This window comes from Rutidosis leptorrhynchoides, chromosome 6 (assembly GCF_046630445.1).
Source record: "Rutidosis leptorrhynchoides isolate AG116_Rl617_1_P2 chromosome 6, CSIRO_AGI_Rlap_v1, whole genome shotgun sequence".
In the NCBI taxonomy this organism is placed as follows: Eukaryota; Viridiplantae; Streptophyta; class Magnoliopsida; order Asterales; family Asteraceae; genus Rutidosis; species Rutidosis leptorrhynchoides.
This window is the reverse complement of record NC_092338.1, coordinates 415,490,215-415,506,027: the sequence shown is the minus strand read 5'-3', so window position 1 is coordinate 415,506,027 and position 15,813 is coordinate 415,490,215. Positions and strand designations below refer to the sequence as shown.

At 34.5% G+C, this 15,813-nt stretch overlaps 1 protein-coding gene across 1 annotated transcript; it reads left to right on the top strand.

Annotated features, from left to right (window-relative positions):
• The first annotated feature begins 10,715 nt into the window (after nucleotides 1-10,715).
• Nucleotides 10,716-15,058, top strand: LOC139852496 (uncharacterized). The gene is made up of 8 exons (XM_071841797.1): nucleotides 10,716-10,944; nucleotides 11,323-11,414; nucleotides 11,814-11,961; nucleotides 12,076-12,207; nucleotides 12,302-12,439; nucleotides 12,647-13,498; nucleotides 13,789-13,958; nucleotides 14,668-15,058. The coding sequence occupies exons 1-8, from the start codon at nucleotides 10,879-10,881 to the stop codon at nucleotides 14,795-14,797; spliced, it is 1,728 nt and encodes a 575-aa protein (XP_071697898.1). The 5' UTR covers nucleotides 10,716-10,878; the 3' UTR covers nucleotides 14,798-15,058.
• Nucleotides 15,059-15,813: the final 755 nt, after the last annotated feature.

Below are 15,813 nucleotides of genomic sequence, written 5' to 3'. Positions count from 1 at the left end.
ATGGGCTATTAATGGGCTTTATATTTGTTTAATTGAATGATAGTTCGTTAATTTAATATAAAGATTTACAATTGGACGTACCTATAAATAACCATATACACTCGATCGGACATGATGGGTGGGATATTTATAAGTACTAATAATCGTTCATTTAACCGGACACGGGAATGGATTAATAGTTAATGGACTTATTAAAATAGGGGTGAATTATATACAAGGAAAATTGGTATAATTATAGTTTAAGTCCCCAATTAGTTGGAATATTTGACTTCGGATATAAGAATAATTTGACGAGGACACTCGCACTTTATATTTATGACTGATGGACTGTTATGGACAAAAACCAGATGGACATATTGAATAATCCAGGACAAATGACAATTAACCCATGGTAATAAACTAAAATCAACACGTCAAACATCATGATTACAGAAGTTTAAATAAGCACAATTCCTTTATTTCGTATTTAATTTCACTTTTAATTATCGCACTTAAATTTATTGTCATATTTAATTGTACTTTTTAATTATCGCAATTTTATTTATTGTCATTTTATTTATCGCACTTTTATTTATCGCACTTTAATTATTGTAATTTACTTTACGCTTTAAATTATGTCTTTTATATATTTAATATTTTACATTAGGTTTTAACTGCGACTTAAGTTTTAAAATCGACAAACCGGTCATTAAACGGTAAAAATCCCTTTTTATAATAATAATACTACTTATATTTATATTTATATTTATACAAATATAGTTTTAAAAATATAGCGTTAAACTTGGCTAAAGATCCCTGTGGAACGAACCGGACTTACTAAAAACTACACTACTGTACGATTAGGTACACTACCTATAAGTGTTGTAGCAAGGTTTAGGTATATCCACTCTATAAATAAATAAATAACTTGTGTAAAATTGTATCGTATTTAATAGTATTTTGTAGTAAAAATATAACTATTTTGTACCCTTCGCTTTAACATCAGTACCTAACTTAATATTATTTTTAAATCATCCATGTTGGCATTTAACCAAAACTGACTGATCCCTGGCTGCTCCACTTGCTATTATTTTTGGCCCATGTGGTCTAACTTCTCAACTAAGTAATAATAAAAATAATAATGTTATTTTATTTTTATTTTTCGTGATGTTGTCAATAAACCGTCAACTTATATGGATAATTTGGGGTAGACATTCAAATCAAAGTTGTAGTGCTCTGAGTTAAGAACGCCTGGGCTTTGGATTCACCTTTTTTCGAGTCCGGATGATTTAGTTATGATTTTTCTCGTGCAGGCGTGCAGAATCGGTGATTTCAATCTTTTTAACTTGTAGTCTTAAGGCGCAATGTTTTGGTCTTTTGTTGCTCATCGAAAATCTTCATTTTGTCTTCATTTTGAGCATTACTTCATTGATAATCCATAATAACATTTAATTCGACGCTTTAGATATTTTAACCAATTACAACCCGAAAACTACTCAAATACACATAAATTCATAACATTGAGGACTGATATTGCGACCAATAATATGTTCATTTTGAGCAATATCATTTATCCTGACTTATAAAAATTTCATCATCAAGTTGTTTAATTTACAATCCTAAAAAGTATTGCAAATCTCTTTGTAAGCTCATTTCATATGTCTTTGACATAAGTTTTGAAAAATCTTGACAATGTTTCTCATTTTTAGATCCATAAATAATATCATCCACATATATCTGTACCAGCAAGAGATCACCATCTATCTCTTTTGAGAATAGAGTGGTATCAATTGTTCGAACTTTAAAACCTATACCAGTGAGATACACATGAAGTGTCTCATATCATGCTCTTGGTGCCTGTTTGAGGCCATAAAGAGCTTTGTCTAGCTTGTAGACATGGTCTGAATATTTATTGCTTACAAAACTAGGAGGCTGTTTGACATAAACTTCTTCTTGCAGCTTCCCATTTAGAAATGCAGATTTAACATCCATCTGGAATACCCTAAAGTTCATCTTAGCAGCATATGCGAAGAACAATCTGATAGCTTCTATCATAGCCACTGGAGCATATGTCTCTCCATAATCCAATCATTCTTCCTGTTTCAAACCCTGAGCTACCAATCTAGCTTTGTTTCTGATCACAATCACATCTTCATCCATCTTATTCTTGAAGACCCACTTGGTACCAATGATCTTCTTGGTTTTATCATCAGGTTTAGGTTCCAATGTTCAAACCTTATTCTTATCAAACTGGGAGATCTTTTCTTGCATAGATCCTGCCCGGCTTGGATCTTTGATTGCTTCATCAGGACATGTAGGTTCAATGGTAGACATAAAGTTTACATGCATACAAAAGTTGCTGGTTACATGTCTTATTGTTTTAACACCGCTTGCCAGATTACCAATAACTTGTTCAATTGGATGCTCCTTTGTCCATATAGTATTATGAACAGGTGAGCTTGTTGTGGAACACACAACATCTTGATCATCAGCTGGCTCAGAGGAATGAGCAGCAGTGGGAGACAGCTGTTCATTATGAGTGTAACCAGTACCAGCTTGAGATCCTTCAGAACCAGTAGACCTATGCTTCAGTTGTAAAACTTCAGTAGAGCCAGTAGGTCCACATGATTTAGACACAGATGGAACAGAGTGTTCCATCTCATCATCAGAGAACCCAACAACTTGAATTGGAGAGGGAAATGCTGCTGGTTCTTCTTCATCATCAAGAGCTTGCTGAGTAGGCTCTTCAAACAATAACTCTTCATCTTCTTGACTAGTAGATGAAATAGGGGCAGTTTCATCAAATGTAAGATTAATGGATTCTTCAAAACAACCCCTTCTTTTATTGAAAACCCTATATGCCTTTGACATGTTAGAATATCCCAAGAATATACCTTCATCAGCCTTAGCATCAAACTTGCCTAGCTGATCCCTATTGTTTAGAATGAAACAGGGAGTGCCAAATACATGAAGAAATAAAATTGAGGGTCTTCTGCCTTTGAGAACTTTATAAGCAGTTTTCTGATGTCTTTTCACAATTAAAGATCTATTCTGGGTAAAACAAGCAATGTTCACAGCTTCTGCCCAATATGAATTTTTCAACCCAGACACAGCCAACATAGATCTTGCTTCTTCAATGAGAGTTCTGTTTCTTCTTTCTGCAACACCATTCTGTTGAGGTGTTCTCACAGCAGAAAAGTTCTATGAAATACCTTTGTCATCACAAAATTCTTCCAATGTTGCATTTCTGAATTCTGTACCATGATCACTTCTAAGCTGCTTCACCAGTTGCACATTCACTAGTTCCATTCTTTTGATAAAATTGATAATTTTATCAGCAGCTTCACTCTTTTGCTTCAAAAAGAACACTCAAGTGTATCTGGAATATTCGTCAACAATCACCAGTGTATACTTCTTCACACTACAGCTGGCTATATTAACAAGACCAAAAAGATCCATATAAAGAAGGTGAAATGGTTTCTCAACAGATGAAATCTGCTTTGATTTGAATGAGGCATGGTGATGCTTCCCTTTTTCACATCTAGGACATAATCTGTCCTTCACATAAGATATTGTGGATAGCCCAGACACCAAACTTTTACTAGATAACTTATGAATATCTTTGAAGTTGAGATGTGAGAGTCTCTTGTGCCATAACCACTTGAGCTTGTCTGCTGCCTTTGAATAAAAACAAGTATCAATTGTTGTGACTGCTGTGTTCATGTCGAATTGATACATGTTCTCATGTCTTTTTGCTGTCAGCAGTGACTTCCCTGTCTTATCAAAAATAGTGTCAATTTTCCTTCTGAATTGGACTATCTTACTTTTGCTTGTCAATTGGCTTATGCTGAGTAAATTATGTTTAAGCCCAACGACATATGCTACATTTGAAAATGTAACATTCCCATTTGTTAAAGTACCAAAACCCTTTGTGTAACCCAACGCATTATCTCCATATGATACAACTGGACCATCTTTTTCTTGATAGTCCATCAGCAGGGACTTACATCCGGTCATATGTCTCGAACAACCACTATCGAGATACCAGATTTGCTTGTTTTGAATGCCCTGCACAGTAGCTAAGAGATTAGTTCTTTTTGGGAACCCATCCAAGGATGGGTTCTGAAAGGGTCATCTTTGATTATCTCTTCCTGTCTGCTGGTTTGCTTGAAGAGGCAGCAGCAGATGGGGCTGGGGTTAGAGTACACCGGTTGGCAAGGTGAAACTTGCTGCCACACTTGTAGCATTTTCTCACATTTGGTATCGGTGACTGATCATACACTGAGTAAATGGGTTCAGTAAGATCGGGTCTACTTTCAGATATGGCAACTATGAGCTGGTCAAGCTTGACAGTCATTATCTTAGTGATAGATGACCCATCACATGATTACACAATTTGGTTCACTTTAGCTTTTCCCTTAAGGGCAACTTTCCTTTTAGAACCAGTACCATAATCATAGTATACTGCTTTGCCTTTGTTGTTCGACGAGTCAGTGTGGGAAGTTACTGACCCGTCAGCTGATGCTGGTCGATTCTTGTGGATCTTGATTGCTGCATTTGACTTGCCAGTATTGCATTTTACTGGCTTGTCAGCAGCTACTGGTTGACCAGTACAATTTTCATCAGCTGGCTCAGCATTGGTGGAATTTGAACACGAAGAGGAATCAATTGATTTTAACTTTCTTTGATTGTTTTCAGTGATTTCCCTTTTAATGCGTCTTTCCTTTGGAGTCATATAGTAAATGCTTGAGGGATTAGTAGTTTCATCAATTGAAGTACTGGTTTCCTTGGCTTTTACTTTATCCTCCAAAATTTCTTTCATGGACGGTGGTGGGGTCTCAGTAGGTCTGACAAACTTATTTGTTAAGACCTTTTTACCATTAACTATCTTGGCAAAAGTATTTGGCAAGACAGCTTCAGGATCTGTTTCAAGAATGGGGTCCATGTAAGTAACCTCTGTGAGCGCAGCAGTAACAGCATAGTCACCAGCAAAGAAAGCTTCAACTTGGACAGGCACCTGCTCATTTACACACTTAGCTGTGTGTTGAGCAGATGTACACCATGAAGCAACAGCCTTCTTGAGGTCGTTTAGCTGGTTCTTAACATCTGCTGCCTCGACGTGAAGAGACTTTAAAGCAAAATTTTATTTTTCAAGTTTTGAAATTTCATCCTTCAAGATCTTAATTTCATCAGTTTTGCTTTTAAGTTTATCATTTAAAGATTTGTTATCATTTTTCAAAACTTCTTCACGTTTACTGCCTTTACATAAATCAACTCTTAGGTAGTCAAACATTTCAGCTTTTTCATCATCAGTATAAGTTCGAAAATTATCAACCTTATACAGCATTTCAGATTTCCATTGAGGTGAATCCTTTTTCTGATCAGCTTCCCTCATATCAGCCACAAACGTACTACCGTTATCATCCTCATCAGACTCCTCGACCTCCTTGGCCATCAAACACAGTTTTTTACCAGAAGCATAACCAGCATCATCATCATCATCAGTATCACTGTCAGAAGATGAAGAAGAGCTGGTTTCATCCCAATCATGATGCTCAGCAACTAGAACCTTTTCTGGCTTCTTTCCTTTCTTATCAGCCTTTACACTTTCCTTCATCTGAGCCTTCATAGCTTTGTACTTGTTCTTGTACTTATCAGCTTTTGAGAAGGAGTTAGCATATGATGTTGAAGGTTTCCTGGACATGCATTCAGCAGCAAAATGTCCAACCTTCCCACAATTGTAACACTTAAATTTAGGACCCTTGACTGATTTGCTGATATACCTAGCACTTGGTTTCTTACTCCCTTTGTATGGCTTGCTGGTTCTATTACGATTGAATCTTTTGAACTGCCTAGCCAGCAAAGCCATACCTTCAGCAAACCCTTCCACATCATATTCATCATCACTGCTTTCTTCAGACCCAGTGTGACGATCGCTCCAAATCCATATGGACGAACACGTCATTCATTGATTTCATTGCGAGGTATTTGACCTCTATATGATACATTTTGTAAACATTGCATTCTTTTGAAAAGGCACACCATAAATGATTATTTAAATCAAAGGTTTTCGACATCTGATGATTTCTACATATAGACAATCACCATAAATAATAGTTTACAACAGTATTTTCATTGACAATGCAGTCAAAATAAGATACATGGTGATGATTTGGTGAATGCAACGTCTCCTTGAAAAATATGTCATGTAAGACTCCATGCACATAGCTTGTTTAACATCTAAGCAAACAGCGGAAGACTTCTAGGAAACCTGTGAATAAACATGCTAACAAGTATCAACACAAAGGTTGGTGAGTTCATAGTTTTAATGTTGCACATAATCTGTATATAAAGGTGGATCACAAGATTTCAGTTGTTCAATCCAGAAACGTTTATCAAAATATTCTACGAAATTGAGCACCCTGGTAACTAAACTTAACGTATATATAATTTGTACCCTTTTTATAGTCATCTTAATAATACACGCAAACCAACGTGAACGCTTCTCAAATAGCATACGTCCGTTAAAAGGCTAGTGCTCTAGCTCGGACGGGGATATCAAGCCCTATGGATCCATATACTACTACTCGCGCCCACCAGTTCTTATAACTGGCAGTTAACAGTTACCAAAGCTAAGGGATTTTCGGTTCAAACTCAGTGTAGAATTTAGTATGTACTTGTATCCATTGCGTTTAAAATAAAGTGCATGTATTCTCAGCCCAAAAATATATATTGCAAAAGCAATTAAAAAGGGGATCAATGAAACTCACCTTAGCAGCATATAAAGTCGTTCACCAAAATGTGATCGAAACTCGGATTACCAAATAACCGTAGATCTCAACCTAGAGAACATATGTTGGTCAATAAATGTCTATCAAGCTAGGTCAGGTCATAGTGTATAACAATCCTAATGCTCGAGATCGACATACAAAAGTTATCCAAGGTCGTTTTAAAAAGTCAATTTTGACAATAATTCAACAAAACGAGACGTGCCTTATATATGGATTCATTTACTTGGCTGGTAATATTCAAAAATCCAATTTATCATTCTTACAAACAAGTTTCAAAAGCAATTTCAATCAATGTCAATCATAATTCAGTTGATCATATCTTTTAATTCGTTCACCGAAATTACGCGATTTCTAAATGAAAAGTTATTGATTTTTCGCCAGCTTTCCAAAAACATGCATATCATATACCTTTTATCAGTAATATATGTATTTACTTCGTGATTCATCATAACTGTTTAACGACAAAATTTAGCGTACAATCATGTATAAATATATACACTCGAGCACTAGTATGTATACACTATTAATTTATAAAATATAAAATATAAATGCTTACGTATTAATATTGAGATTCAATATTATAGAAAAGTACGTAGACGCAACAGAGATGATAAACACTAGATTTGATTCAAAAATATACCCTCGAACATTACCCATAACCTCTTTGGCAATAACCCATAATTTCCTTAGCTCTATCCCGCTCAAAAACCCATTTTGAAGGTGACACGCTCATAACCTCGTTGTAGTATTTTATGTATATATAATACTAATAATAATATTATAATAAGATTAATAATAATAATAATAATAATAATAATAATAATAATAATAATAATAATAATAATAATAATAATAATAAGGAGGAATAAATTAGAAAAGAAACTCGAGACCAGATCGAGCTTTTATAGTATGTGGCCTGCTACAGTACCTCATGCGATCGCATGAGTTTTCAGTGGTTTTGCCATGCGATCGCATGGGCGCCTTATCCTGTTTTTGTTTGCTAGTTCGACGACATCAAATAGTGTTACTGTAGCAAATAGTGTTTCACTGCAGCAAATAGTGTTTCACTGTAGCAAATAGTGTTTACTGTAGCAAATAGTGTTTCACTGTAGCAAATCACTGTAGCACTGTAGCAAAATACGGTTTCACTGTAGCAATTAGTGTTTTACTGTAGCAAATAGTGTTTTACGGTAGGAAAGTCGTTTTTACTTGTACATATATATATATACATACATATAATTGTTCATGAATCGTCGAGAGCAGTCAAATGTAATTTAATACATGAAACAGTTCTAAAATTTTGAGATTCAGTTTTACAGACTTTGCTTATCGCGTCAGAAATGTTGATCATACAAAGATTAAGTTTAAATTTGATCAGAAATTTCCGGGTCATCACACCCAGTACCACTATCCATCTCATATTCAGCTGACTCATCTTCTGCCATCAACTTTTGAACCAGTAAAGCTTTTTGAGCTTTCTTTTTAGCAGCAGCAATAAGAGCAGTATCATCAGTTTTTGAGGATTTTGAGTTGGTGGGGGCGAACTTAAAGTTTTCTTTAAAATTCAGTTCAAGTTTAGCTTCTGCCTTCTCATGGTTCTAAAGTGTACCATAAAGAGAGGACATGTTAAAGTTCTGTAAGGTCTAGGTGGTTCTTAAGGGGTCAGTGACAGGTTTCCATTTAGTAGGCAGTGAGTCAATGAATTTGTTTACTTGTTCAAAATCAGTATATGTGATTTTTAAAGTAAGCAGGTTAGCAACTAAGGAGTTAAATCTAATGAAGGTTTGCTTAAGGGTCTCATTCTTATAGGCAAAGAATATTTCATACTCTCTTTTCAAAGCAATAATCTTGTTCTGCCTAACCTCATCCATGCCTTCATAAGTAACATCTAGATAGCTAGTCTAACATAAGCTTAGCATTCAGCTTTCCCTTAATCAGTTTGAACAGGTGGTTAGGTAAGGTTATAGCTAACAGAGTTCTGATTTTAGGGTCAAGTCCAACACGACGTTTGTTCTTAGCATCCCATTTGGCTGGAGTGAGAATAACCTCTCTGCCAGGAATGACAGGAGTGTCAGCAGTAGCTGGGATGCTATCAATAGTCTCAGTTGGGACAAATGGATCATCTGTGGCAATACCAGGCATAAGTGGATCAATAGACTCCAGGTGAAGCATGAACCTTGCCTTCCAAGTTTCATACTCATCTTCATCGAATTTGGGCGGTCTATTGGATGAGCCATTTTCAAGGTAAGCTGTATTTGAGTATGCAGCCATGAGAGAATTCAGATCCAAGATATTAAATTATCAAGACTGAAGCTCTGATACCAGTTGTTGGTCCCTTGATTAACAACAGGAGTATTGTAGAGAGGGGGGGTGAATACAATTTCTTTTAAATAACTTAACAGTTAAACACAGTTTAGTATTCAAGCATGTAATTTAAATAGAGTCAAGGGTAATTTTTCAACTGTTATTCTTTATTGATTAAATCATAAAGAATTGCAACTATCCTTGGCGAAATGATAGTTGGTTGATACAGATTTACCTAAGTATAGCTATGAGGATAAACTTAAAGCTATTACACGTGTTGGACTCTAAATAACAAAACTCACACCACTAGTTGTTACAATAGTGGATACAACAATTTATAGTAGTCCTATTGACCGTGTAATGAATCTATTGTCCACTGGTACATATGATGTCTGTACTTGTGGGGACAACTGCATCAGAGAGCGTGCTTTCTTCTTTCCTCTTTGATAGCTATTTGCAGGAACACCCCAATTCGATTTGACACCACTATTTATTTAAACAAATAGAATGTTGTGTTCCCTAGGCGTTGACAGAGTATAACACATGTCTGCACATGCGTTAAACTTCTGCATTCCCATGTGATCTTGTAAGGTCGCTTGTCAGCCGCAAACGCGTGTCCTTTTCTGTTCAACTTTGTCTTCGACTTCTGTTGAATAGTACAATTGATGTAGACCACTCAGGAAACCACCATGCTTGTAATGGAGCATGGCTGTCTTGTGTTGTATGCTGCTTACCAAGTTTACTGGTTCTTCTTATGATGAGTCACTTGATATTCTTGAATTGCTGAGTACTCATCCTGTGCTGATTCGAAGAATACACCCTACCTTGTGCTGGTAGACTAGGCAGCATACTGAACACTTGACACAACAATATTTGATGTCTATACATAAACAAACTTGTGCTGGCTGCACATAACATTTTAGTGCAAATAAATTACAGTTTTGTCATAATTAAATCCATAATTATTTTGGGGACTCAACACATAATTTGTGTGCTTAAAAAATACGGAGTACAAACATAATCACGTGAAGAAATTTGTAAAATGGTTTTCTCTAATTATAATTACGGATTAAGAAATTTTAGACTTTATAAATTTCAAAAAAAAAAAAAAAAAAAAAAAAAAAAAAAAAAATCTTAAAACATGAAGTGTTTACACATACAATTAGAAGATATATAAAAAAGGGTGAAAACATAGACCAATGGCATAATAACAACGAATTTTATAAACTTTTTTCTTAAAGTTTTTTGTAAGAACAAAGAGATAAACTTATTTATCTGAGCCTCCACCGTCTACGTTACGGTATTGCTACGCCGAAGGGAAAAAGTTATATATTCAAATAATATTTGTTTATGAAAAATATATTCTTACAAGTAAGTTCTAATCAAATAAATATAAATAAAATATAAGTATAATAATTAATTATTTTAATAGTTGGAGTAACAGGTAACCTTGGCGCCACGTTCATGTAGGAATTTAACTGGCGGACAATCCGAAGGTAATGACAAAATCAGTATTCTATTTCCCACCCATTTTTTTCTTGTTTTACTTAAATCTAGAAACTTATTTATGACGTCATATTTTGAAATTCAATTCAACGCTGCTTCTTCTCTTCATATCTTTCTTTTTGGGTAAAGGGTTTTCACCACCCAGTGAATATCCTCTTCATATCACAATTCATTGTTGCTGCACCATACAAATTCTCCTCAGTCTCGCTTGGGTTTTCTCCCTCAGCTTATTAGGGAGAAACCCATTTTATATTATTTTATATAATAAATTCGATTCATTAACAGTGGTGAGTCGACTATGGCTGTTGTTGAAGATTCGTCTTCTACACTTAGCTTTCGTGAGCTTGATGATGTATTCTTACAGGTACTCTTTATGGTTTAAGTTTTATACAATCCACCAACTGTTTGTGTTAATGTTTCTATGAGTAACATGGGAAATTAATTGTTGAATTTGTGGTCAAACTTAGCAGTTTTCAGATGTAATATTGATGCAGATATTGTTGCTATTTTTTACACAACCCTGATTTATACCTACCTCTAATGGTTTTCTGTTTAAATGGTGTTATTGAGGTTTTTGTTAACAACAAGTTTAGGTTTGAGGGTACCAATTTGTACATTGACTTCAAAAGTCAAACTGCACAGTACTGAAATTTAAGGGAACTTGTTAGATTAGCCAGTGTGTAAATTTTAGTGAAAGTAATGAAGTAGTACTATTTGTTACTTAATTGTGTGTTTTGTGTAGTCTCAAGCAAGAATATGGCTTGGAGAAGTATTGCACACACGATTCGATGAGCAGCTAAGCATATGTGATCTACTTTCTGACGGCGAGCTGCTGTAATTTTTTATTCTTTTCTAGACAGTATTTCAATAAATTTTGCTCCTATTTTTTTCTTGTATAAATGATAAATATTATGAGTCCAAATTTTTCAAGATGAAAATGGATGAAGTCAAAGTTCACTATAGTACGAAGTAGCTAAGTTTAACATAATTTACTTTTTATCAAATAATTTAGCAATGCAATTATTATTTTAGTTGGTCAAGATTTTTCAAAGTTGACATGATAACATGAATCAATATCAAATTGAAGTTGAAAACGCTTCATCTTATAGCTAATATCTCAGTATACAAACCATTAGAGAACATATGAAGTGGTAAAGAGAATCAACATGTATGCCTTATATAAGTGTAGATATATAATATATTTATGACTAATGATTTTATCTGACATCACAGATTTGAAGTTTCGAAATCTCTATGGAATATGTTGTTGGTCAAATATATGGAGCTCAACAATTTCAAAGCTAGTAGGCTTATACCGATTGATACAAGGAAGAGCAGTGGGAGATATAGGCCTTACTCGAACGTTGATTCATTTTTAAAAGCAAGTACCGGAAAACAAGATTCTTTATGATTACGTGAACATTTATAGTTTCAGTGATTTGAATGCATTCTTAGTAAAATAAAGATAACTGTAAGTTCGTTTTGTTTGTTGCAGGTATGCAAAGTTTTGGGATTGAGTGGTGTTGATCTTTTTTCCCCGTCAGATGTTGTGGAGAAGAAAGACACTAGGAAAGTATGTATATGTATACGCTCTTTATCAAAGAAAGCTAGGTCTAAGCAATTAAATGTGAGTAACGTTACATTTTCTCGTTCTCTCTATGTATATAAGGGACTATATAGAGATGATTGCATACACATGATTGCGAACTTTCGTGTCTTAGGTTCCGGACTTTGATATCGTCACCAAAACAGTAACAATGTCCACAGATGTAGTTCGATGCATCAGAAAAAGCTTGGAATTTTCAACATCCAAGATTAGTCTTGGACAAAGTATAACCCCGAGATTGAAATCCAGGCAGGTATCCTAATTTCTTACTGAAACTTCTGTATTAGGGAGAAATTTCACCTAATTAATTTAATGTAAACTTATGTATTATTTCTAATTTTTATAAAATGCATGTTTAGACCTGTAGCCCAACAAACTTTCACAAACATCTATCTGTTTTTGAAGTTTTGTTTAAAAAAAGTCAACAGGCTAAAAGTATTACTCTTCATCTTCTGTGTAGAAAAGTTCATTTGGTTCGCATAAACAAGAGGACGAGTCATATCTTGAAGAATCGGATGAAGAAAAAAGCAATAATTCAGACTCCCCATATGCCGATTTTCTATTTTTAGAATCTGGAGAATCACACAACATGGTTGAAAAGTATGCACCGACTCACGAATTACAACAGGCTGAAAACAGGAACCGAGAAATCGATAAAATTTCACGTACACCAGGATCTGCAGAATCCCTTTTCATGCAGTACGTTAGTAGCGATAATCATGTTGATGAAATTTCATCGCCTGTTTGTGAATCAAGATTGATAAATTGTGATGAGTTCACACCTATAAACCGTGAAGCAAAATTTTGGCATGATATTGGAGAAAATGCTCTTGTTTCTTCACATAAGAGGGGTGAAGTTGATCATCATATATCGTTATCTGATTCGATTTCGTTTAGAATCCTCACAAATATTCCTTTTCATATACCCGAAGACTGTTTGTGTCAATCATGTATAGCTACAGAATCACATCATTCAAATACGACACCCGGTTCTTCCATGTGTAGAAATATGAGCTCTGTAGTGGGTCAAGTCCTTGACTTTGACATTGACTTTAAGTCAAATCCCAATGATCTCATAAATTCAGTATCTTCTAGTTGTGATATGCAGCAACATGGATCAAAAAGATTTGGCAAACTGTCAGGTTTGTGTAAACAATCAGAGCTAGAAGTTTTGGATCTCTCCGGTGATGCGTTTTCACAATATTTGGATGATGCGAAATCGTACTCCTCAGTGGATCAAGATGTTGAATCAGTGAATCAAAGTGACGTTGTTCATAGTTATGATGAAGATAAAACTAAAGCTGCTACAAAGGTATTTTCAAATCTTTGATTATAATACATTCAAATGGGTCAGAACCTGAGTAATTGGTCAGATTCATTTTATTTTTTTCTTTCATTTTTAGTTAAAACGAGTTAGGAAGCCCGCGCGTTGCGGCGGGGGTAAAATAAAAAAATAGGAAAAGACAAAAAAGCTGTCGTCAGCAAATGGCTAATGTTCACTTGAAGTTCATGTTCTAGTATATATATTGTTATAGTTATAATTATAATTTTCAATAATTCGGAGGGATAAAGTAGTAATCTTTACGTTTATTGTTCAAACAGGATGAAAGAGAAGATGCTAGCATCGACTGTTTGGCAGAAGCAAACACAAATGGAGTAAATGAAAAGAATACAGTTAAAACGGAGAAAAAGTCTACCTATATTGCACCATTGCTGAAAACAGTGGCCAAAGGCTCAGCCCTTATCGGAGTTTTGTTTTTGCTTCACCTCAGGTTCATTATTAATCACCTTGCTTTACGCACTAATATGCACCACAAACAACTTTTTGTTTAACTAATTAACTAAGGGTGCGTTTGATGAAACATAATGGTTAAGCGCTGAAAGGCTCATAATCTGAATGATTTAAAGGTTCTGAATGAATTTGAATGTGAATGACGATAAGTTGTTTGATAAAAATGAATAATATGAATGAGGTAAAATTACCTTATTAATGTTTTAAATATGTAAAATATTTAAATCTGTAAAATATTCAAAATACTTGTTTGATAAGTGTTCAGGTTATGATTTAAGTAGGATAGATGGTTAAGAGACTGTTTTAACTCTAAATGGTTCAGCACTGAATGTTGAACCATTCAGCATCATATGTCATTCACAAGTTAGAAATAAACGCGCTAAAGTTGAATGGTTCTGCATTCAGCGCTGAACCATTCAATTAAGAGGTAAACAAACATACCCTAGTTTTGAACATATTTTGGCATATATTGTAGAGTAATGTAGTGTATACACTTTTTCAAATTTCCTAAATTTCTTAGTGCGTATAATTCTACATATTCTACTCTCGTGCTCTACACACTTGTCTGCGTGCAGAAAGGCAAATTGTTATATTTGCTTCCTCCACTGGTTTAGGAATAAGAGTGGATGACTTAATGATCTGTATTGTTTTTGCACTAATTTTCTTCTCATTTCGTGTTTGGATGACAGGATTATAGGTACAAACAAGTCGATTGGAAAGTCAACTCAGATTCATTGGAAGTCAAGTGGAGTTTTGTTCTCAAGACGGAAAGGAGAAAACGGAAGCAAGATATATCCCACCGATAAGTTATTATTATGATTCAAGTCTTCAGATATATAGCAATCTAGCATATATACTGGTTTATACAAAATATAGTTTTTCATGCACAAGCACATAGCATCAGGGACGGTACTTAATGGAGACAAAAGGGGGCTGTGACGCTGATCATGTGAGTTATTTTAGTGTAATATTTACGATATGTAAGGATAAAAACAACTATACCTTAATCGCCCCTCAAAATTACAATCCATGTTCATGTTATACTTTTTGTCTTCAAGAAAAAAAAAAGGTTTGAACTTTTGCCACTGCATAGCAGATACATAAAACAGTTGATCAGAGCTCAATTCTGTTATACAAAAAAAGAAATCACATGAAGGTATATCTTTCATAGTTTTACAGATTAGTGATGGTTGGAGGCTTGTAAATCTGTAGGAGGGATCCAAGTTTAATCCCCAATTCTCTATATGTTACTACATCTTTGGAGCCTTGCCTTTAAAAAAAAACAGTTGATCAGAACTTAAGTCTGTTTGCCTTACTTTTCCATAAAAACTGGACTATTAATTTAGGAAAAGAAAAAAAAAAAAGTTATTTAAGAATACATTCTAATAATAAGATTAAATAACATACTCTTAGAAAGTGAAACGTTACTAAACACGACATCATTACGGTACCACCATATACCCAAATAAGAGTAGCAATGATGGCCAAGACTTTCAACTTGTTATCGTGAGTCGATTGCCAAGTATCAAACCAAACCCACACCGTAGACCAAAAGAAAAAATGAGATATGTTGCATCCAAGCTATCAGTCTTCCGGTGGCGAATCTAAGATGAAAATCTAATGAGTTCCTCATAATTTATTTTAAAACTAATTATATTTGAAGGGTACTTTAGTGATTGCTCAACTTTAAAAAAACTATAAATTATAAAAATATATAAGGTTTTATAGTTAATTTTAGTGGTGTCTTACACAATTTGAAGAGTATCCATAACTCATTAGGCGACAAGCGAGAAGAAAACATTTGAGTGAACAAATTTCATGATTTTCAAATCTAA

Excerpts from the sequence above, each read along its gene's own strand:
- LOC139852496 (XM_071841797.1), top strand. The coding sequence starts at position 10,879 with ATGGCTGTTGTTGAAGATTCGTCTTCTACACTTAGCTTTCGTGAGCTT. Across the intron at positions 10,945-11,322 it reads TTGATGATGTATTCTTACAG|TCTCAAGCAAGAATATGGCT; the intron begins GTACTCTTTATG and ends TGTTTTGTGTAG. Across the intron at positions 11,415-11,813 it reads CTTTCTGACGGCGAGCTGCT|ATTTGAAGTTTCGAAATCTC; the intron begins GTAATTTTTTAT and ends CTGACATCACAG.